At 39.4% G+C, this 24,616-nt stretch overlaps 2 protein-coding genes across 2 annotated transcripts; both read left to right on the top strand.

Moving 5' to 3' along the window:
- The first annotated feature begins 654 nt into the window (after positions 1-654).
- Positions 655-10,155, top strand: LOC144636384 (uncharacterized). Its single transcript, XM_078495580.1, has 8 exons — positions 655-765; positions 1,485-1,578; positions 2,516-2,599; positions 4,489-4,935; positions 5,520-5,690; positions 7,137-7,268; positions 7,837-7,968; positions 8,961-10,155. Exons 2-8 carry the CDS (start codon positions 1,491-1,493, stop codon positions 9,083-9,085), a joined length of 1,179 nt encoding a protein of 392 aa, XP_078351706.1. The 5' UTR covers positions 655-765; positions 1,485-1,490; the 3' UTR covers positions 9,086-10,155.
- Positions 10,156-10,372: 217 nt separating this feature from the next.
- Positions 10,373-23,377, top strand: LOC144636382 (uncharacterized). The gene is made up of 8 exons (XM_078495578.1): positions 10,373-10,485; positions 12,359-12,452; positions 13,194-13,277; positions 13,955-14,407; positions 15,277-15,447; positions 15,950-16,081; positions 18,139-18,270; positions 20,640-23,377. Exons 2-8 carry the CDS (start codon positions 12,365-12,367, stop codon positions 20,762-20,764), a joined length of 1,185 nt encoding a protein of 394 aa, XP_078351704.1. The 5' UTR covers positions 10,373-10,485; positions 12,359-12,364; the 3' UTR covers positions 20,765-23,377.
- The last annotated feature ends 1,239 nt before the right edge of the window (positions 23,378-24,616 follow it).

The raw sequence follows: 24,616 nt of genomic DNA, 5'->3' as shown, positions 1-24,616 counted from the left end.
CCGCTTCCCACCCCTTTTTCTCCCGGGCTCCCGCCTCCTTCTCCCCCTCCACATTTTAGGATATGTATAAGGGGCAGTAAAAGCCGGAATCCTTTGTTGACTCCTTCTTGTGTTTTAAAAATGTTTAATCTGCACTCTTCAATTTCTGTAAACACCTGATTGAAGAATCATTGACCCATTAAAAGCATAAACCATGAACGATGCGACCCAAATGTTTACTGGGAAATCGGAAAAAATAATCTTTGTCTGTGACAGAGTAAACTTGATAATGAGACAGGTTACATAAGTCATGGTCTTACGACTCTTTAAGAAAGAAAATATCTTGGTTATCAATAAAAGGAAAAAGTCCGGTGATAAATGTTGGAAAGGGACGTATAGGAATTGTAATCAGCAAGGTACTTGCGGCTTTATTGATGTTGGCAAACAAAGTGAATGACTAGAAAAATATAAATCCATATACAGTTTTTGGTATATCGTGTTTAAAGAAACATAACGTTAGGCGACATGACCTTTTTAGCCAGAGAGAAATCACGGAACCCACCGTGTTTGAAGTGATCATTTTTGAGGGAGCAATGAAAAATTTAACACTTGACCAGGTGACTTATTTTGGCTAAACAGGTGCTCGAGGAACATTTGATTGTTTTTAAGCTTGCTAAAAACCAAAAGCTCTTCTCCGGCGATTTGCCTGAGGCAACATATTCGTAGCATCTTACAATCAAAGTGTTACAATTTGGGGATTGCTTCCGGGCTGTATAGATCATAAAGGTATGTATGTATGTATGTAAGGCTGCTATGTACTTCAGAGCTCTTTCATGTGTACATTCCTTTGTTTATATTTTTCATCACTAGGAGCCCTTTTAGTAATTATTTACTTGGGGTCTACATATCGCTAAAAACAGAGTACGACCTCGAGATCTAACATATTTAGAAGGAATCAGAAACATTCTTTAAGTCTTCTTTAACCTCCCAAAACAAAACATAGAACAAAAGCGACATCTAGAAAAATAGGTCAAAGACCTCTTGGCTTAGAGCACCGATAAACCCCCAGACTTATGTTGACCACTCTATTCTGGTAGGGGGTAATATCAGACGAAATAAATGTATTTACAACGAGGACCCTTCGGGGTTAACGGAAGCAACACTCCGGGCCACGGCGTGAAAACGCGCGCCATCACTTCAAATGAAAATGCGAAATTCGACAAATAGGCCGCATTCTAACGATAACAACACAATATCGGTTACGGACCTCAAGGGGACGTTTTGCGGCATTGTACTGAATCTATAGAAAATGTAGGACAGTTTAATCTTACTTCTTGTTCCGTCCAAATTTGTAAGCCCTTTCAAAGCGACATGCCCATCATTCAACCCTGCAATGCTACCGACGGGAATTACCCAGTAGCACAACATTTTAAAACATTGACAACAAAGTAGCAAAGCATCCAATAGACAATTTTTAAGCCACTAATAAACAGTGTGTTTATCAGCGCCACATGGAAGGGTTCAGAGTCATGTGCTTTTGGTCAAATGCTGTTCTTGTGCTGTTGTGCGGCTGTTGGTTTGTTGAGACGAAGACTGCAGGTATGTCACCTTATGCTGGTCGAAAAAGTTAGGAAGGGACGAGGTAAATTATATGCATCCCTCATATCACAACCACTTTAAAAATGCGTTTGTGTGTATTTTATAGCTTTGCTACTACTTTTTTCAAATTTGTACCCTGAAATCCATTTTGAAAGAAGGAATTGTCTAGATTCTCCTTTAAAATCAATTAAACCACTGAACGCAGTGGTCACACGACACATCTCCACGGTCTGGCCAAGACCTGTACGCATGCACATCAGTGGAGTGGCAGCCATGGACAGCTGTTTGTTAAGACTCATCAGCATGGCATAGCCAGTCGTAGGGGTCTCATATAACCCGCCGTTAACTTTGGAACGTGGATATGTGTCGTGTGACCATTGTATTCTGTGGTTTGTTTAAAATTCCAGTTACATGAGTTTACAGTTTTTCACGACTTGATGATTGTTCAGTAATCTTGCCCCACTTTCTTAGCCAATCAGAAGTTAAACCTAAACCAATCGTGGCACGCTCACACACACTTTCTCCAGCGTTGCGCGGCTACTTGTATTTGCTTCGAGTTTTGATTAGCTAACGGGATTGTTTGTGTCTTTTATGATTGACTAGAGTGTAACTTTGGTTCCTGGTTTTACGACACTCAATAAAAAAAATCGCTCTAGCTAGAGCGAAATTGAGGCTCATCCTCGCTGTAAGAACCTGTAATACTCACCAGTGACGTAAAACAAAGAACGACCAAGACAACAAAGAATCTCGAAACAATATAAAGTAAGAAAACAATAGTTCCAAAACAAAGTAAAAGTTAATAGGTTCATAAACCGAGGTAAACCCGAAGTCAGACAGTGAAAAGAATAGAAAGCAACCGCCTTGTGCTTGAAAAACGTGTTGCAAACGCAAAAACTTCAGTGAGCTTGACTGCAGTGTGTTAATCTACGTAATGTAGGACATGCGAGAAGCAATCATACCAGTAACAGTGACACGGTTTTCCGCCACGAAGTACAATGGGCGGAAGCTACAGGAAGTGTGGGTAAGTGTATAATATCGAAATGCTGCCTGCATCTTACTGATTGTGCTGGACTTCTGACGTTAGCAGTGATACCGAGCGGTTTATGCAACCGTCCGCTTACCAACCATCGATTTAGTATTTAGTTAGGGTTATCATCATCATCACCATCATCATCATCATCATCATCATCATCATCATCATCATCATCCTCATCATCATCATCATCATCATCATCATCATCATCATCATCATCATCCTCATCATCATCATCATCATCATCAATTCATCATCATCATCATCGTCATCATCATCATCATCATCATCGTCATCATCATCATCATCATCATCGTCATCATCATCATCATCATCATTATCCTTGGAGCACCGCCTGGTGGTGCAAAAGGCCACCTTATGGTGCATAAGGGTTTTAGTGTTAAGTACCAAATTGTTTCTATAAATCGATAAATAAGGATTAGGTATAGCAGAAGAATCGAAAGAGAACAGTTGCCCAAATGTACGTTTTTGAAGTTTAGTAAACTACAGTGTTTTTAGGCTTTCGCCATGCTGGTTGCCACTTGGGAACACTTACCTTTATTAACATTTAAATCTCTTTGATCCAGTATGTCTTAAGGTCGCGGGGGACACCTTAGGCTCATCATTATGTATTTATTAAAAGCGTATGCACGACGTACAACGACTGACATCGACAACTTTACGAGATATTTATGACTGAATAAAAATATGGGCGCGTGCTCGTGATTTGAAAAATATCCTTGTTTCTTTGATATTTTAACCAATTTAAAGCGTTGCATTTTACGTTTTATACCATGCCATAGAAAATACAGCCAATCAGAATACAGGAAAGCCGTTGTATATTCGACGGTATTCAACCCAACCTTCCCATCGTGCGCTGCGATCTTATTCTCGATGAAATTTAGTGAGCGTATTTTCTATGGCATGGTATAAAATAGTTACACAACACTTTCTCGTGGTATACTATGGAATATCCCACTTGTCACTTGTATTTTCTTCGTATACACACTCGCCTAAAGGCTCTTGTGTATACCGAAATAATACAAGTGACTCGTGGGATATTCCATAGTATAACACTCGAAAGCGTTGCATAACTAGTATGTATAATAGGAGGTCTATGAGTTAGTTTTCATTCAGATTTGAATATTTCTGCAACTCAAAGTAATCACAATAATATTCGGCATAAACAATCGTGTCCTTTCTAAAAACGCATTGTTCTCACCATAAAAGCGTGCGTGTATATAATTACCATAATTACATCTCTGATCGTGTTTTGGTCGGGACACCTTCGGAAATTTCAAAGTTTGGACTTTTCCGACAATTTTGTGGCAGAGAATACAGCGCGGATACAGAACTTCATTACTTGTCACTGCAGATAGGTAAACTATGAATTCTGTAGTGTGTCATAACAGAAGCGGAATTTTAAAAGAGCGGTTTTAGAAAGAGGTAGACTGAGGCATTAAATTCAAATTTGCTCATTTAAACCTTCATAACTTGCTGGCAAACTTAAGATTAAAAAATCCGCTTCTGTTATGACACACTAGAGGTATTGACTGATTGGTCTTTGACAAGATCACAGTGTGCTGTCTCATACTCGTTCCGCAAACTCTGCCACAAAATCATGTTCCTCCCAATTTGGCAGTAACGTAGCTATAACATCGCTGTTAAGTGAAATCTGCCAAATAAAAGATTATACTCATAATCGTTCATCATTTCTTTATGTCTCTGTAAAATTTGAGCTAAATCGCACCCATAACAGCCGAGAAATACATGAAGCGTAAGCTTAGAAAGCAAACACCTTCCTGTACTTGCACCTTTGCGTACTTGAGGTAGTAGTAATATCCAAAAGTGATAACTTGTTTGCTCTCCTTTTACAGTGTATACATTAACAGGGAACGATAATCACGCACCCTGCGTATTCCCGTTCATTTACGATGGGATGAAATACACGGAATGCACCTACAAGGACTGTAAACACAACAAGCCCTGGTGTGCAACAACCAGTAACTACGACAAAGATAAGAAATGGGGACATTGTCAGACAGACAGTGACGTCACTGACTGCATGGATCGTCACAGCCGTTGCGGACAGTGGGCGCGGGACGGAGAATGTATCGTTAATGCGCCTTACATGTGCGAAAATTGTCCGCGATCTTGTGGTCTGTGTACTCGCGGAGGAAATGGCCGAGGAGGAGCATGCAAGTTTCCGTTTTTTTACAAAAACAGATTTGTGTACAACTGTATGCCTTTTAACAAGAAAACCTGGTGTGCAACATCAACCAACTACAACAAGGACAAGAGATGGGGCTACTGTTTTCCCAAGTGTGAGTTTAAACTGCTGCCTTTTCATAAAATACTCAAGTATACGGGTCATGACAATGAAGAAATGAGTTGTTCTCAAGGAAACAACCCTGACTGAGAACCAAATTCTCCAAAATACTGAGCGATTTTCCAAACCTTTCAGTTGACAGCCCCCTTAAAATACTTAGATAAATCAACCATTCGGTTGGTCTGTTCGAGAGATTTTGAAAGGCCCTTTAAATACTCAAATGACAGTATGCCCTTAATCTTTCTATACTCCAACTCGTAAATTCCCTACGCTTGTATATACTTCTAGCCTGAAAACATACCCCTTTCGGAAGGAGCTTTTTTGGTATAGTCCACTATAAAGAAAATTTCCCGCGAGATTACTTCAGAGACAGTAAAAATGACAAATTACATTTCAAACGCATTTTTTTTCTTACGAAGGCAACGCACCTGTGATTGTGGTACACCAGACATGGTATAGACCTGGTGTCAGACACTATTTCTGTTTCCCTTGGAACTATTCCAATAACACGAATCGATACTCATCAGAGCACATTCTTACCTTGGGCTCTTTGCTGAGCTAGTGTACCATTTATTGCAGTGTATCGCGACATAAGGGCAGTTAACAGAAGATTTTTTCACTGGGGAGAATGTGATGATCAACGTGAAGAATGTCCAATGTGGGCGAAGAACGGCGAGTGTGAAAAACAACCTGAAAAAATGCATGATTTGTGTCCGTGGAGTTGTCATAAGTGTGCTCCTGAACATATGGGTAAATACCATTCTTTTTACACCTGCCGTCAGCAAAATTTTTGAACAACTCCACCTGCGATTTCCTAAGAAACACACCTTTGTAAAAAACGAAATTGGTCCTTCATTTTGGTGGGGTTCGGTAAAGTAAAGCACTTGCAACATTGACAGATCTCAGAGAGAGACAAATGTAAGTCACAAATCAAAAATCACATGTGCCTTATTGCGCTTACATATTAATATATAACAATTTTTTCGCATTCTTGCTGCCGCCATAGCTCTTATGTCGTCACACGACTGACCATTTCGTTGCACTACAAAAGGGCTTTGGAGTACTGATAAAAGAGATTGCTCTGTGACGCAATGAATTTCATAATGGCGGTGCAAGCGAAAAATCATTTTTTATTCCCATTTTTAGCACATCTAAGCGTTCGACTATAATTATTAACAATTAGAATACAGTCGAAGCTCTCTTAACGGACACTCTCGTAAGCGGACAGCTCTACTTACGGCCGCCTGGTTTGAAACTCCGTTTTTAACTCCCATACAAACTCTGCATTTTTACATTCTCGTAAGCGGACATTCCCGTAAGCGGCCGCGGACACTTTCAGAGATAACGAGTTAGACTTTTTCTTTGTTTTTGAGCTCCCGTAAGCGGACACCCCAAAGAAAATCCTATAAACAGCCTCTGTATCTTGTTCTTACCAATCAACTTTACATCGCCGTTCGTCACAATGATTTTACAGTAACAACAGTAACATATTTCAGTGTTTGTTTTGTCGTCATCCACGTCCGGTTACATTTCGAAACACCACTTACACTTACGGCAAGCTCCTGTAAGCGGCCATTTATCCCTTACACCTCTAGTGGCCGCTTACGAGAACCATTCTCGTAAGCGGCCAGCTCCAGTTACGGACACTTTTTTCGCGTCCCGAGGGTGTCCGCTTACGAGAGCTTCGACTGTAGTCAAATCATTGTAATTCTTTTAGAAATTGGTTAATAAAGTTTTTATTTTAAAAAATAATTATTAACAACAAGAACAACAACGTCATATATCCATTCCCATTAAAAGGGCCACTGTCCTGCCGAAAACGCAAAATTTAACTCAGATTATTTATACGTTATATCTCAGTAAATACCACCAAATATACAGCTTAGTTGGATAAGAAAATTCTTTAGAGCAAAACAGAAGCAGTAGTCTCTAGATAAAGCGCAGGATTGCAAGGATTGAAATAGATTACAGTTTATAAAATTTGAATGGATGCTAAGAAACCAAACTTGACATTCTTGGGACAATTTGAACCTTCCTAGCTGTTATTTTATCTGTTCAGTTTATATGTCTTTGTTTCTATCAATGTTGGCGATAATTTTTAATAAAGTAAGCTTAGAGCAAGCTCCTGGCCATAATCATGAAAACACGATACTTCAGCTGAGACATCGTATCATTTACGTTAATTTTCGTCTCTAGTAACACACAAAGGATGCAGAGATTACAGTTCATCGTGCAAGGACTGGGCCAAGAATGGAGACTGCACGGACAAACCAGTTTTTATGTTTGCCTTTTGTCGCTGGAGTTGTAAACAGTGCGCCAAAAAATCAGGTAAACTACTTCAACACATACGCATGTGAACTAACTCTGTAAGCTCTTTACGGACACCTCTGTAAGACAGACACCTGCTGTTAGTCCCATCCCTGCCGCTTTCAGTCATTTTTCTGTAACAAAACTCCGTATAAGACGGACACCACTCCAAGACGGACGGACAGTTGGAGCCGGTCCCGACGGTGTCCGTCTTAAAGAGAGTTGACTATACTAATCATCTTAAAAATGCCAACACAAATAAATAGTGATGTTGCGGAGCAAGGACGGTGCAGCGATCAGAGCGCTCACTCACACCAATGTGGCCTGGGTTCGATTCTGACCAGGTGCCATATGTGGGTTGGTCCTGGCCTTGCTCTGTGGGTTTTCTCCGGGTACTCCAGTTTCCCTTCCTATTGAAAAACCAAATTTTCAAATTCTAATTTGATCCAGATAGACCGAACCCGCATAAAGACCAGCTAGAGCTGATGCAGCTTCCCTCTCTAAATATAGTAATTTATTTATTTAACAATATGAAATTAGTAGAAAGAATTTATATTTTTATATTAATCTAATAACATCCTTGCAACAGTTGCCCCTACAGTGCTCGATAGAATGCCGCAGGAGTGCAAATCGTGGGAACAAAATGGCGACTGTTACCTTCATCAAGAGTTTATGTTACAGAACTGTAGAGAATCTTGTATGGCCGGCGGAATGGTGAACGGTACGTGCACATAGAAATAAATAGGGCAAAAAGCTTCCCTTAACCAATACCTCTCAAACAAAGTCGCTAGCAGACGTCGAGCTGACAAATCGAGCTGATTTTGATGACCTGCATTCGTTTGATTGAGATGAATTGTTTACGCCAGCAGACGCTGTCTGGCTACCAAACACAATTCTTTTTTTTTTTCTTTTTTTTTTTTAACGCAATTCTTCGTTGTTTATTTCGTGAGCTGGATTGCAGTTAGCGCTAGCAAGCGTTGAAATGTTTTGGGGTTTCTTTCCCTTTATAACTTGCATGCATTTGTATAGGCCTGAAATGCTATGGCTTTCCGATTGCAAAAACTTTTCGAGACCTTCGAGAAACGGGCCGAGGCCTCTGTGAATAATCTTAGGGGATAAAATATAAGTCATTAATATCTTTCTTTAAATAAGCTATGACTAAGTAAAATCCCGTCGGGTTACTTTCGAGAGGGTAATTATTGGCAGCATTTTTACGTCTAAGATTTGATGTACTTATTTTCAGAATTTGATGTTATTACCTGTATTGTTTTAGTAATTAAACATTAACCCTTACTGTATCATCCAAACTTAAATTTGAGAGCTGTTATTTTCCTTAGATCATAGTGATGTAATGTATATGAAATGATTCATATATGAACTGCGGATGTATATGAGAGTGATAAATGATCGTCGCAGTGAATTTCCAATTTGAGCAATTGGAATAAAGAAGCCTGAAAAAAAAATTCAGGGCTTCAACGGGATCACGTTGAAGCCCTGAATTTTTTTTTCAGGCTTCTTTATTCCAATTGCTCAAATTGGAAATTCACTGCGACGATCATTTATCACTCTCTTAGATCATAGTACTGGCCCTGAAGAAGACTAGCTCTAGTTGACATATTGGCCAATAAAATTGGCCCTCCTGTCGTTGTACCAGCTTTGCAATCAATCTGGTTGTATTTTCTATCTATTAAACCCAATCTGTTATTTTGGTAGGTAAGACGTGTTTGGACAGCGTAGCAAATTGTCCTAAACTGGCCAGAGAAGGATACTGCACAGAGCCATCAAGCCGGGAAATCATGAGAAAATACTGCAAATACAGCTGCAAATGGTGCTCATAAACCTGTTCCTAACCGGATTTGAGAACAAATAACCCTAAAATTCATAATATTGAGCCATGTCCCTATTTTTGACCAAAAGGCTTTTCTTTTGGACTTATATCTGTTGGAAGGGTAATTGTCTTTGAAGTGGATAAATGCTGAAACGAAACCCCATTTTTTATAGTAAACCCAGCCTTTGAAATCGTTTTTTTTTTTTTTGGATTTACAACATGTAATCTAATCAAGAAAAAGTCACGACAAGTTCTTTGTAAGAATTGACCGTGTTTAGCTTCTTATTCTTAAAATTTGTGACTTCGTATATTTAGAGAACTGTTTCCTACGACTGATAGGTTTTAGGAAAGTTGAGTTTGTGGGACTAAAGGAAGGCACAAAGAGCCCTCTTTTAAGTCTTCTATATATCTAAAATGGAAACTATGTGGTGTGTAAAACGTCGTCGAGGATGATTTTGAAAAATTAAATATGCAAAATTATGCTTAAACTGTAAAGTAATGTACTGATAGAAATCTAAAAATATTATTAGAACCAAAGGTTAAATAACAAATTTGACCAGTGACCTGTCAATACATGGTTGCCATGGTAACATCAAGTCACGTGAGCAAGAACGTGACAAGTAAAAATTCACCGCAATCGATTTCAGGACAAGTCATGCTGTTTTTGTTATTGGTTGAAGACAGCAGCCCATGGGCTCCTGGTTGAAAGCTTTAACTCAGGAAGGTTTGAATTCGTGCACCCTCTTCCTAAGGTAACGCAGCATGGTTCGCTTAATTTCACGCATGCGTGTGAAAACAGTAGTATACATGGAATACGTTCTCGACACCATGAGATAAGACTCGAGACTAATAAATGCATTCCTGTAGGCAATAGTAAACCGCCAATTTTTAGTCAAAGTGACTGATAATGGCCGTTTAACTAGGAAGGAGTAATTAGCTAATTAGAGTTAGTAACAGGTGTTAATTACCAATTAGGAGGAAAGCCTCGTGTAAAAATTGTAAAAATCAGTAGGTACCTAGATCATATTAAAAATTATTATACAAATGAAATAAAAAGCATAAATCCATAGTAGTTGGTGTGTCAGAATGAAAGTAATTGACATTGGATGTAGAAAGCTTTTTGCTCAGGCTAAAAATCACGCAGCCGTATTATATTTCAAGTGGCGCACTTTTGAGAGAGCGATGAAACATTAATCAGTTCACCAGGTGAGTAATTTTGGTTGAACAGGTACTCGCTTATGCTACACAGTGAATTAAGGAACAGCTGAACGCTTGTGTGCGCTCCTCAAACTTCCTCAGGCGCCTTATTCCAAGTATTTTACATTAAAAGTGTTATAAACTTAGGAGCCATAAGCGAAGTCAACAGCACATAAACTTAGGAGCCATAAGCGAAGTCAACAGCACATAAAGGTACGTTTGTTAGTTACCTATGTACGTGATGATGACAGAGTTTTTCTATGTGTACATCTATTTGTTTATATGTTTCGCCAGAGGCTTTTAAGTAATCTGTTTACTTTAGGGAGTAAATATTGGCGGAAGAAATTAATGCTTCTAAAGTTGACACATTTTACAGAGAAAGGCGAATGATACGCATTGTACATCATCACTTAAATTGTTTCATTCTATCATAGTAACTACTAACTATAATTCCTAACAAACATCGATCATAAAGCCAGTAAATCGAAAATTTATGAGGTAAGCGGCTTCTTGGCTTTGAAGCACCGTGGAACCTTTTGACGTATGTGGAGTAGTTTATTCAATTTGCTCTGTTATTTGTTCTAGGATTATATCTTAAGCCTCATAGGTGAGTTTTTCGATGTTTCATTTGATCAGAAGAAACTGTGGGACAATTTCATCTCGTTGCCTGCCGCTGTGAAAATAACAATCCTTAGCGCCATGCCTGCCCTTCTTTTCAAAGCTAAGCTAACAATACTCTCAAAGTTTGATTTTTCAGTGTCGGAATGTAGGGTCCACTACAACCAACGTTTGTCCAGGGATTTAGAAAAACAGCGTCAAAGAAACCAGTTGTTCCATTTGAAATATTTTTGACAGCTCTTAAAATAACTGTTGATCAAAACTGGCCGACTAGCAGCGAATTCCGGCACGGTTAAAATTTAAAAGGAACAATTGATATTCTGTCGGTTTTTCGGCAAAGATGGTGTAAAATAATGGTGAAACAGGGTCAAGACGTATCTAGCCTCCCACGCAGTCGTTCTTAGGACGATCGCCCCTAAGAACGACTGCGTGGGAGGCTAAGACGTATCTTGTTTAAACAAATAAGGGACGATTCTATAACAGGTTGCCAGTCGTTCTGATCTTGAGAAAGACAAATGCCCCGCCCAAGCTCCCTTCGCCACCGCCACCAGGTACATAATAGAGCAATCTTTGTTTGCAATATTTGCCTCATTAGCATTAGCGCTTCACTTTTCTGATCGAGCTACAAAGATATCATTTCTGAATATTGAAGGTACATGGTACGATTAACTTTCGCTATAAATTTGAGCCCGATGTATTAAATACTGTTTTTGTGACGCAGTTTGAAAACGTGATTTTACAAAGAATGTATGGGCTCATTAGCGCCTTTGCCACCCTTTTAACCTTTATATCTCCTTGAATACAAAGAGCTGAAAATTTCGCCGATGATCAAGTTTCTCAGGCTATTTAAATATCTGGAGTTTACTTTGTATATAGCATAATTCCTTCTCTATGCAAAGCTATATACTAATGAGGCTTAATGTAAACAATGACATCAGCAAATATCGCCCTTTATTATTCAACAGATGCGCGCGCTGCCTGGTCAAAATGTTAACAATATCTGTCATCCGTACATAACAGATATCCTGCGATATTCGTAGGTTGCGAAGATTCGTCCGAAATCTTGTAAAGCGCTGCACAATTACAGTTTTTCTACGTGCAAAATGTGTTTCGTTGACAATTTGTTGAATAATAAAACAATTATCCTGCTCTATCTTGCGGAATATCGTCTGATTTTAGCCAACTCGGCCTACGGCCTCGTCGGCTAAGTACTGGCGATATTCCGCGCGATTTCGCAGGATAATTGTTAAATATAGGTACCCACAAGTGGTTCGGGCTAAAACTGAAAGTCGCGTTTGACTTTTGCGTTTGACCACTTCTCTATGGAACAGTTTCGTTGGAATCTAGCCAGGTAAAGCCTTTGGACGAAATGAAGAGGAATATAGCTTGTTTAAAGAAGAAAGCATTCGCCTGGCAATCTTGTGACACTAGTTAAACTGAAACTAACTACTGCAATGTTTTTTATCAGTGCCTCATGGAAGAGTTCAAAGTCGTTTGCTTCTGGTTAGATGTCATTCTTGTCCTGTTGTATGGCTGTTGGTTTGTTGATGCGAAAACTGTAGGTAAGATAACCTTGTGCTGGTTACATTTGTTGCGGTTGAGATTTGCTTTTGTTTTGAAAAGCTATGGGCGGGGGAGGAGGCTAGATTGTGCAAAACTATAATAGTCCAATGCCTGCGTAAGTTTCGGTTTCAGTTTTATAAATTTTCAATTGGCTTTTCTGTTTACATTTTTCGTCCATCACTCTTGACTTAAGACTAGCTGAAATCGTACAATGATCCGCGGGTTGGAGCCCGGCCGGGGTTATCTGCGTTGTGTTCTTGGCCAGGACAAATAACTACTTCGGTCCTAGTACGGGGAACCCATGTATTTAATGATGGGGTTAATGATAGCGATATTAAGAAGGCTGGAAGGATAAAAGATCAACTGTCTAGTAGTTACAATACGGCATGTCCGCAAACTGACTAGCAATTCCTCAACTTAAAACAATTTGAATAATTGGCATTGGCATTTGGATATCTGATCTGAGTTAGCGTAGATTTTTACTATTCTATTAATCTGTTTATTCCTTAGTTTTTTTTTTTTTTTTATCAAACCCTTGAGGCATTAGTAAATAATAAAGATGGTCAATTTTAGGCATTGTTTCATCAAATTTTTAAAACACCTCGGTGTTCGTCAAAAATACCCCACTGTGCCTTGTTTCAACTCTCTCATCCTCTGGTGTCTGGAAATTTGATGAAACACTCACTCGTGATTAATATACTACTTGCGAACATGACTGCATGTTAATCTGTATGGTATAGGTCACACAATGAGAAATCATTCCAGTAGCAGTGACACGGTGTTTCGCCATGAGATACAATATCAGGAAGGTCCAACAAGTGTAGGTGAGTCAATAACATCAACCTGAGTCCAAAAGTAGCGGATATGAGCTTGTGGTGGCGCCTGACGTCAGCGGTTAAACCCAGCGGTTTATGCAACCGCCCGCTTACGTACCAACGTTTTGGCAGTTTTGCAAATAGGGTTTACCACATAATCATTTCGCTTGCATGACAAGAACGAACTATTAACCTCAGATTAAGTTCAGCAGAAAAAGGGAATTATTTGCACAAATTAGAGTACGTTGTATAGAAAAGTAAATTGTTTTGGGAGTCTTGGATCTCAGTTTTTTCTGCTTGGGAACAACAACAAGGAATGAAGCTAAACGAATATCCCGATGTCGTTCAACTCTAACCTTAACATGATAAAGTCACATTTCTATGGTTATTAACAATACTCCGCAGAGGCCAGACAGGAAAGCTGTATTGGTGTCATCATTGCAGCATCTTGCTGTGGCATGTAATGCTGTTTCCTACCTGTTACTTTTTTCTTGCTGTTGTAATGCTGTTTTTTTTTTTTACTCCTTTGTCATTGCAAGTCCCAAGAAAACTGTCAAGAAAACTGGTTAAGTCAAGAGATACAGATTTATACAAAAGTAATCATTTCACGTGATCATGATTTCTATCACGTTAAATATCATGTCTGCGTCTGTACAAAAAATAATACTTTTCTCTCTTTTTCACAGTGTACACGTTAGCAGGGAACGACAATCATGCACCTTGCGTCTTCCCGTTCATATACAATCGAAAGAAGTATACACAGTGCCTTAACGTATACCAGGGCCAGAGACAAAAGAAGCCTTGGTGTGCAACGACCAGTAACTTCGACAGGGATGAGAAGTGGGGACGCTGTCAAACAGACAATGATGTCACAGACTGCATGGACCGTCACAGCCGTTGTGGAGACTGGGCAAGAAACGGAGAATGTGTGGTAAATTATCCTTTCATGCGCGACAAGTGCCCGCGATCTTGTGGTCTGTGTACTTATGGAGGAAATGGAAGAGGGAGAGCATGCACGTTTCCATTTTTCTACAAAAACAGATTTGTGTATGACTGTCTGTATTTCAATAAGAAACCTTGGTGTGCGACGACAACCAACTATAACAAGGACAAGAGATGGGGCTACTGTTTTCCCAAGCGTAAGTTCAAGTAATAGAATACTCCAATTGAAAAAAAAATATATGTTTTGAAAGACAACCGATCTGGGCATGGGAGTTGTTTGACCCTTACAGTCGTGCCAGGTAAAGCGTACATCCCCCCCCCCCCCACCCCCGTTGACCACACTGTAAAGGTGTGGTCAACGAAAGCTGTTATGTATGAAAACATTTTACTCTTGCTCGAGCTTAACCACCAACATAGTGTGACAACGTTTTTCCTAGTTCTTTGCGCGCTACCCTGAACATTGACAAAAATGAGAGGGCACCGCCACACAAATTACTAGAAAATTGTAACAGTTTGTACCTTTAGCTTGACACGATAAGGTTCATTGGCCTCAAAATCTACTAGTCACTGGTTTGGTCTATATATATTGCTAGTTAACACAAGGCGCAGCCAAGTTGCCCAACGCTTATAGTATTGAGATCACGCAGTTGTTTCAATAAACACCATAAAGGGTAGCAGTCAAAAACGTAGCAGCTTCATTTTAGCCAAAAACTAGGATGAATTTCCCCCTTAAAAGCAACGCTCCTGCGATCTTAGTCAATCGACGAACATTCAACAATAAGAAAACGATCGAACAAAATCGTGAATTTTCAACAGAACACGACGAATACAAGTTATAAGTTCAAGCATCCGATTGGAGGGTACGCAAAAAGCTATTTGTGTGTTACGTATTAACCTGGTATCTCGATTTATTTCTGTAACTTGACTTGGCAACTAACTTTTGTTTGGCTTGGTAATATACTATTCCCTTTTCAGGAATCAATACCTACAGAGCGCAAAATATTTACCCTGTTGGTTTAAACTACAAAGCGCTATCTAGCTGATAAAAAATTCCATTTGTTTGCAGTGTATCGTAATATAAAGGCTGTTAACAGAAAGTATTTGTACTGGGGGGAATGTGATGATCAACACACTGAATGCCGATCGTGGGCAAAGAAAGGCATGTGTGAAGAGCAACCTTCAAAGATGGATTCTTGGTGTCCCTGGAGTTGCCATAAATGTGCTCCGGAGCTAATGGGTAAATACAACTTTTATAATATCAATGAGACATTATTTTAAAATACGTCGTGGTCATACGAGGCGAGTAAAACCAGATTTGACCGGTTTAGAACAGTGTGAATACAATATACGTGTGTGTGCGCGGGAGGGCTTCACTAGTACTGAGACGAAGAATAAATGAAAGGTCCTAAATTAAAACGAACAAAAAATAACCCACATTGGTTATTTCAGTAATTCCTTACATTAATTTAATCTCACCTCACATTTCGGCGAGGAAAACTATTGATTCTTTACTGTAAAGGCAGACTTCGATTCATCTTGACTAAAGGCCTGGAGTTTTGCTCAAATTGCCTTTGGGTCTATTCTCGTATATAACCAAGAGCACCTTAGTAGTACTTTCTAAAACACTTGTTCCCCCCTCCCCGATATAAGCTCCCCTTAAGAAGCTGCCGCGGTTTATGACTCCATGGCAGTTATAAAACGGCATTTCATGATGTGTGTGATGATTTCTTTTTCTCTAGTGACACACAAAGGATGTAGAGATCACAGCTCATCGTGTAAGGACTGGGCCAAAAATGGAGACTGCATGAATAAACCGGTTTTTATGACTGCTTTCTGTCGCTGGACTTGTAAACACTGCGCCAAAAAATCAGGTAAAGGGGCACTGTCCTGCCGAAATAGCAAAATTTCACTAAGCTTTTTTCCACGTTATATCGCCAAATACCACAAAATATACAGCTTAGCTGGATAAAAAAATTCTATAGAGCAAAACAGAAATGTAACAAAAGTAACATTAAAATATATACATGTTGCCGTATATATGCTAAGTCTTGAGCTCAAAGGAGGACGCTTAGCTTTTTAAACTGATAGAGGCCCTCATTTCGCTTTTGATATAACCATCTTTTAAGCGAAGGAAACATCTTTCGTTTGAAGGAATTGTGCTCCCTCCCGCGTGAAAATAACAGTCCAGTCCAGTTCTTTTGTAATTTGGGAATAAGTAAGGCAGTCCAGAAGGGAAATGATCTACATTACAAATAATCTCTATGTACTCTAGTGGCGCTGTAACCGAAAGAGAATAGTTCCACTTATTACAGTGGGACGCTTACGTAACAGGGGCTTCACAAGGCAAAATCTAGATGAGGCACTTGCCTCATCTAGATTTTATCCCAAAATTAAAAACTAAATGCGTTTAGTTGGGAAAATAACTACCAATAAATGAAGATAAGATCCTCGCAGTTATGAACACAACTTAAGCAGTTGCGAAAATTAAGCCTGAAAAAATCAAACTTGCCGGGACTCGAACCATGACATCTGCGATACCGGTGCAGCGCTCTAGCCAATTGAGCTAACAAGCCAACTGGGAGCTGGTCATTAAATTGGTTCGTAATATACCCGGGAAAGATGAAGATGAAATAATGAATATATGAAATGATATATTTGAACCGCGGATAAACAATGAATGAAGAGAAAATCCTTCGCAGTTATGAACACAACTTGAGCATGCAGTTGCGAAAATTCAGAAGCCTGAAAAAATCAGGCTTGCCGGGACTCCAACCCTGACCTGACCATTTCTCAAGAAATAACGCATGTAAAATCTTGAAAACGCGTTTCAAAGCTTCCTGACTTTAAAATGTTCTGGGGGTATGCCCCCAGACCCCCTAGTATGATTTTGCTTCGTCTATGCTAAAAGTCTGGCTACGGCACTGCAAATGCATATTGATTGGTTTACTCACTTTTATTAACACTGTTGTTCGATATAAAAGTTTGGCCTGAAACCGTAACTTGTTTGTTTGTCTTGTTCTTTTCTGCTATATATAAATGCACAATACATATCATAAAGCACGGGTATGTTTTAGTCAATGGCTATAAGTAAAATTATAACCCACCGATGAATTTTTGCACACGCTTATTGGACAAAATGCATCACGTGTTACGAAATCGGACGACGGGTTTCAGATAATATTAAAAACTAGCAATGGTATGTTGCAATTCCTGAGTTTTGATCGGTCAACAGGCAATGGTATATGAGCTCATATACCATTGGCCACAATGGGGGGCTAAAATATTGCAATTCTTTGGGCGTTTTTAATAAAACAATTATTCCACTCGCGCTTGTTGGATATGAGATCGTAATAGCCAACTCGGCAACCCGCGCCTCATTGGGTATCTACCATCTCATATCCAACGCGCGCTCGTGGAATAATTGTTAAGTATACCCTGCCGAGTTGATATCGGTCGACCGATTTTATAGACAAACGAACAAAGTCGCCTTCCCAGGTCTAACTTTTTAATCAAATCACAGTGTTAATAAAATTACGTAAACCAATCAATTTGCATTTATTTCAACTGCAGTTACGCAGTGATTATCACTGTAGGGTTCTTTCGTATTTATCGGAGATAAAGCGCGTTGTAGAAATTAATCGAAAGGTTATGAAATAAATAAACCCTTTCTGGCTTTCTGCCATATTGTAGGACAATGCCCTTGGTGAAAGATTGTCCTCAAAATTAATTTCACAATCGCCCTCCAAGCTTCGTCTCGGCTAACGGTCATGGCTGTAACCAGACCTTTGCCATAGACGAGGCAAGATCTTGCTAGGGGGTTTCTGGGGGAATGCCCTCCAAACAAATTTGAAATCTAGAAGCTTTGAATCTCATTTAGAGACATTTTTCGTGTGGGTTAAGGGTTATTTACAAAATATCCTTTCAACAGTTGCCACGACAGTGCAGGATAGAATGCCGAAAGATTGCAAAAAGTGGATGCAAAATGGCGACTGCTACCTTCATCAAGAGTTTATGTTGCAGAACTGTAGAGCGTCTTGTATGGCCGGTGGATATGTGAACGGTGGGTACACAGGCAAATTCCATAACCAATACCTTCTATAAGATCTGAACAAATGAAGTAGTAAATATAAACACCTTTTCCCTACAGCATAGGTAGAATTCAACCCAAGTTTACGTTTTAAATCTTGCATCGTTCTCTGTTTCAAAAGACTATTTCCATAAGCGGACACCTAATACATGTCCTAATTTTGTCAGACTTCTACGTTATGTGAATACATCCATTAAGCAGAGACCTCGCTTACGTTAACATCTCAAACAAGTAGAAGGTAGTGGACACGTCCCTTAGATAGACTGCACCTCAAGTGAAGGAGGTGTCCCTTAAGCACCTCACTTTAAGCGGACACCTCTCTTAGCTAGGCGAACACCTCTAATAAGAAGACACCTCCCTTATTATAACTAGACACCTCTTAAGCATACAGAGGGAACAACAGCGACAAGCTCATAAATGTAAACATTGATGGATATACCATTACGTCTACCCCAGACCTCAAATTGCTTGGGGTTACATTGGATGATAAGCTTAAATTCAGTAAACATGTAAGTGATATATGTAATCAGGCAAGCAAGAAAGTTGGTGTCCTAGTACGCCTTAGAAAGATGATCCCTACAGAAGCCAAGCTCCAACTATACAAAGCGGCAATTCTACCTAATCTCACGTATTGTCATACTGTGTGGCATTTCTGCAAAGCATCTGACACTAGAAAACTAGAAAAGGTACAAGAGCGAGCACTACGTGCAGTATATAATAGCAACACGAGATCCTATGAAGAATTATTAAGTAAGGCAAAGCTTCCTAGTTTAGTAAATAGACGACTACAAGACATATTGATATTAATGTACAAGGTTAAAAATTTACTGGCACCTAAACACATTTCTGACATATTTTATAAACAATCTAAGAATTATGATTTGCGTAGTAGCGATTTTCCAATACCTAGGTTCAAAACTGTAAATTATGGTAAACATAGTATTAGGTATTTAGGTCCCTATCTGTGGGGCAAAGTAGATAAAGATCTTCGTAACAAAAAAAGCCTTTTTGAATTCAAAAAAGCAGTTCGGGGCAGTAACATTACTGATGTGTTAGACGGACATTGCAGATGCTACGCTTGCACAATATAATAATGTAACTAATTTTAGTAATCTTGTAATCATTTTTAACTTATTGGAATTTTAAAAACATATCTGTGTCATTTTAACTATCTATCGATATATCTATTTTATAATATTAGTATTTTTATATTTTATATCTATTTATCTATTTATATAATATTAGTGTTTTTATATTTTATATCTATTTGTATAATATTAGTATTTTTATCTTTGTATATTTATTTTAGTGTCCCCAATTAGCTCTTTAGCTAAATACCATTGACACTTAAATAAAGTTTATGTATGTATGTATGTGTATGTCAACTCTCTCTAAGACGGACACCTTCGGGACCGGCCGCAGCTGTCCGTCTTGTAGAGAGTCGAGGAAACATGACACCAGTAATTTTGAGATAATGAAGCTAAACCTATGCACAATAAATATTCGTCTGTTTTGAGTGTGTTGAAAGTCACTTTCTTTAACAAAACCTACAAACAGGGACAACAATAATTTCAGAAAATTGTATCGTTTGTTCATTACAATCGATAATTCACTGCTTCACGTAAGCAGAGAAGCTTCATTGTTTTGGTTAGTAAGCTTGGTATGCGCGTATCCTTAGGGCGCTGACAAACTTTGCTTTATCGATATGAAGATTGGAAGTAATTTCACGAATAAAACATGATAAATGATTTCAAAGTGTCCGTTGACGGTCTTAGAGAGATGTCCGTCTTATAGGGAGTTTAGTTACAGTAAAATGACTGAAAAACGGCAGGGACCATCCCCAGGTGTCCGTCTTATGGAGGTGTCCGTCTTATAGAGGTGTCCGTTAAGAAAGAGTTGACTGTATTAATAAAGCAACAGACAACAAAATGTAGTCCTCTGTAAATGTTGATCATTCTCGTCCCCAGAGCCGCTCGCCCCTCTAAGCCGGCAGAGCCTGGGCACGAGGAACAAGTGGCTCTTCGGATACTTGTTTTGATTGGCTAGATTTATAACAAAGAGAATTTAAATCTAGCCAATCAAATCAATCATAGTAAAATCCCTTAAAACAAAGGGATTTTTAAACGGTTGATTTGATTTGTCGAATTCAATTTTCCTTTGTTAAAGTTCTAGCCAATTAAATCATGTGTCCCCAAAGCCACTTGTTCCTCGCGCCCCAAGTTCAGCCAGGTAAGAATGGATATTGATCAAATCCCGGTAAACATAATGATTACTATAACCCAATCTCCCGGGCCATTCAACTATTTCTTGATTCATACAACGTCACTTATATTTCATCGCAGGTAAAATGTGTTTGGATCGCGTAGCAAATTGCCACACATTGGCTCGGCAAGGATACTGCAGGGAGCCGACAAGTCGAAATATTATGATAAAATACTGTCGCTACAGCTGTAGGTGGTGTAAATAAACAAGAACTGAACAGGAAGTGTGCTCGAGCGCGTAGCGCCAGGGTCTCCATGCATTGTTTCTTGCCCGCTTGTTTGCGGACGTTTTCTCGCATTGAGTAAATAGACGCTGTGTACAGACTATGTTCCTAATTAAGATAAAGATAATAGCAATGTTAAGTTCCGATGATCATGAAAATCCCGGAGCTTGTTTTTGTTAAAAGGCTTTCTTGGAGGGATTACGAAAGCTACAATAGGCTAATTATCACGATAAGTTTATTGTTTGAAATTCCGGGACTATACTTCAATTTTATAAAAACAATGTGTTAATTGTCCAATTTTAAAGAAATATAAAACACGTTTGCGTCATAGTACATGTACATTTAGAGAAGGCCTTTGTACCCGGGGAGGGGGGGCTCCCATATGAAAGGTATGGGGATGCGTGTCGTCTCGCGTGTGTAAATTTCGGATTTTTGGTCTCGCTTAAAGTGTTCCAGGTAAAACGCCAATATTTTCAGCCATGAAGGTCTCGCCGGTAGGGTTGTACACAAAGAAATATACAAATATAAATCTATTTTTAGAATATTAGTATCTTTCAGGGAACAAAAAAGGTTAAGCCACGCCCAGATTGGTCTCTTTGAAGGGTTCTTTGCAAAACTTCCAACGAGCATCCCCGCCCCTTTTATATGGGAGTCCCCACGGGCCTTCGTTCTATAAGAAAAGTTATCGAACCCGAATACGGAATAAGTCAACCAGAAGACTTGACCACTCCGATGATTTCTTGTGATATTAAGATGGTTTCCGCACAACTTTCGAGCAATACAGCTACAGCTAACAAAAAACCTGTCAAACATTTAGCACTCAAGCTGACCACGAGAGAGAAAAATGGATTTGAAGTTGTCTATATTTCAGTTAAAACGGACGTTTCACGCCAGTTCAAAACAAAATGGCGCGCGTTTTAAACATTTTTACGAGGTTTGACTTTAATTTTCTCGAGAAAGCTTTAGTATTTAATTGCGGGGTCACTAAGACAAATGAATTTCCGTAAGATCTTTTAAATAGTATACAAAATGTTGCTGTGCTATGAGTAGATTTTTGATACTTAATTTTCGCACTCATTACTCGAACTTTCAGCGGAATCCGTCTTAAGTCACTGCCCTGACATTGTGGATCGATGTTTGGCCGAATAGCTCACCGCACTCTTAGTAGTTTTCGTTCTTGCTAAACCAGGTTGTTTTCTTCAAACTACTTTCCTTAGAAATGGTAATAGCACTGCAATCAATCATACGAGTCAAAATAGTTGTCGGGCGCGAAGCAGGGGTCCGAGTTTTTAATCACAGACAAAATTGGACGACGCAAAGATCTGTTCCTAATAAATAGGTTTTATTACCACAATGGAGTAAAAAAAAGTTGTGAAACTTCTTGACGAATCAGAAAACATCACTTTTGAGTTGTTTTCTAGATGGATAAGAATAGGAACCCATTTAAGCGCAGCTTCCTAATTACAGCGCGCACTTATGGCACGTGCTGTTCACTCATGCATCAGTCAATTCCAGCAGTGATCATTCCCCCGGCCAATATCCTACTTGTAACCGTGCACCTGGGCTAGAAAACATTTGCTCAAGTTCAGTGTTATCTCGGGTGTCAGGTATTAGCATTAGTAGCCCTACCCGGGCGCGCACACATGCTGGGCAGCTTGGTGAATTTTGTCTTCAATTTAACTTGGCTTTCTTCTTAACTTGCTCTACAGAAGCCATGATAAGTTTGTTTAAAAAGAAACAAGTTTGAAGATTCACAGAAAGATCTGTTACCGTTACTAGATGAACACTGCACAATAGCTCTATCTTCCCTGTGCCTTGTTTTGCCCAAAATTATCCTCTGGATAAGCTCAGAAACAAGAACTTTCCTTATGTTTATTTGGTACCGTGGGGTATTTGAACAACTCAAATTGTCCCCACCATGCGGCCTCAGTTTGTTCACTTTTTCACAAAACGTTTATGTTAGCCTGTGTAGCAGATGATTCCTTTTCAAGCGCGCAGAGCGAACGAACGTGCGAACCAGGAGCGTTCGTTCGCTCCGCTCGCTTGAAAAGGAATCGAGTGTTCGCAGGCTATGCTAGACCATGCTAATGTAGGGGCTGGACCAGTGGGAAGTGGGTACTGTTGGAATAGCCTGATGCGTTGTGCAGGAATACCCCATGTCCTGCTAATGCTCAAAACGGGCCTGTTGAAAAACCAATACGATTAAAGCTTTTTGTAATTAATTTTCACTTAGATTATCTGGATTATAGGGCAGTTTTAACTTGAGGGTCTAAAGTAATTCACGTTTACTTTACTTCGCTTAGTGATTGGCTTAAAAAACCCACGCCACTTCCTCGACCAATCAAATGCAACACCAATCATGACTCGCGCGATCGCTTGCGCACGTTTTTCCACGCTTCGTGCCGGCTACCTACTTCGAGTTTTGATTGGTTCACCGCGGTACCTAGGTCTTTTGTGATAGTCAAGTGTTCAAGTTACTTTGGTTTTGGTTTATTGGACACTCTCAATCGAAAATAGCTCTAATAGCTTACACGGTATTTATGTTATTTTCCCATTTTGAATGGTAGTATTTTTAACTATTGTACTTGTTTTATTATATGTGATTGTCCTGAACGATTTACCGTGTCTAAATAAATTACGCTTTTAACTTCAATTCGGTTTCTTTATCGTTACAATTGGACCCGCAACAAAGTCTGCGAAAGCCTCCTGAACGAGGCAGGTATAGGTACGTTATGATACCACCAGTAAAGTTTGGTTAATCAGTGTGACATATATTGGCGAATCAACGATTTCCAGCCCCAATCTTCTCAGAGGCTCCCTAGGAATACACTTCTTCATTTTTCCCAATCCTCCATTCTGCGCCTTGCGTTTGTCTCTCCCCAGTCTTCATGGTCTTCCCATGAAGTATACGCGAAAAAAAAAAACAGAATCCCCTGAATCCCCTGCAGAGAAGAGAGGTGCACGTGCAGACCGCGGTCGGAAAAATAATTGGGCTTACAAATCTTGTCAGTGAATTTACTAAAACCTAAAATTGTACCAGTAAAACGTTGGAATGGAAAATGGCTTGTAATGGGATTGTTGGCTTCTGTCTGTCCCAAGCAATGGAATATGTGCCATAGTTCACTTAACTGTGGGGTTCACAGTGCCTGCTGGGGCTGGAAACGGGCTGGAAATGGAAAATGGGATATAAATGTGCTATATTTTATTTCATTTGAAATATCAACCTCGTTCCCAGGGCTTTCCCCTTGCTTTGCTATATTTGGACTAAGAATGGGGTTAAAGACATCGCTGATGATCTTCCTTCCCAAATCGCTCTGGGATCGCCCACACTCCACTTATGACCCTGTTTACACCGACAACAAGATTCGAACAAGATCAGTATAAGGTCGTGAAATTAAATCAAAACAAACGTGAATGATGCGAAGTGAGCCTTGCTTTTGATGACAAGCAAAAGTTCAGCTTCGCATGCAGTCTAGTTCTGCTGTTGAAAACACGTCGAAAGTCTCTGAACATACATTGACGATATAAAATACAAAAGAACTTCCACGCTGGTGGGCTACAGGTCAATTTGTTTCTCTAACGAGTAACTCACTGGTACAATTAAAAGGAAATTAGAATTAATTTTTTGTACTCAGATTTCAATAGACATTACATCATTACCTACGATAACGATTAAAACAGTGCTAAAGATACGTAGAATAGAACACGATTTCTCGAGCCTACCGAAAATTAACTATGACCAAAGTTGTTTCTTTCTCTCAGCCGAACACTGCAATTTTTCACACCCGATGTCTCGAACTCTCCGATTTCTCGAACCAATTTCCGTTTCCCTTG

This window comes from Oculina patagonica, chromosome 13 (genome assembly GCF_052425735.1).
Source record: "Oculina patagonica isolate OP01 chromosome 13, crgOcupat, whole genome shotgun sequence".
In the NCBI taxonomy this organism is placed as follows: Eukaryota; Metazoa; Cnidaria; class Anthozoa; order Scleractinia; family Oculinidae; genus Oculina; species Oculina patagonica.
The sequence above is the reverse complement of the archived record's forward strand: the minus strand, read 5'-3'. Positions and strand labels throughout refer to the sequence as shown.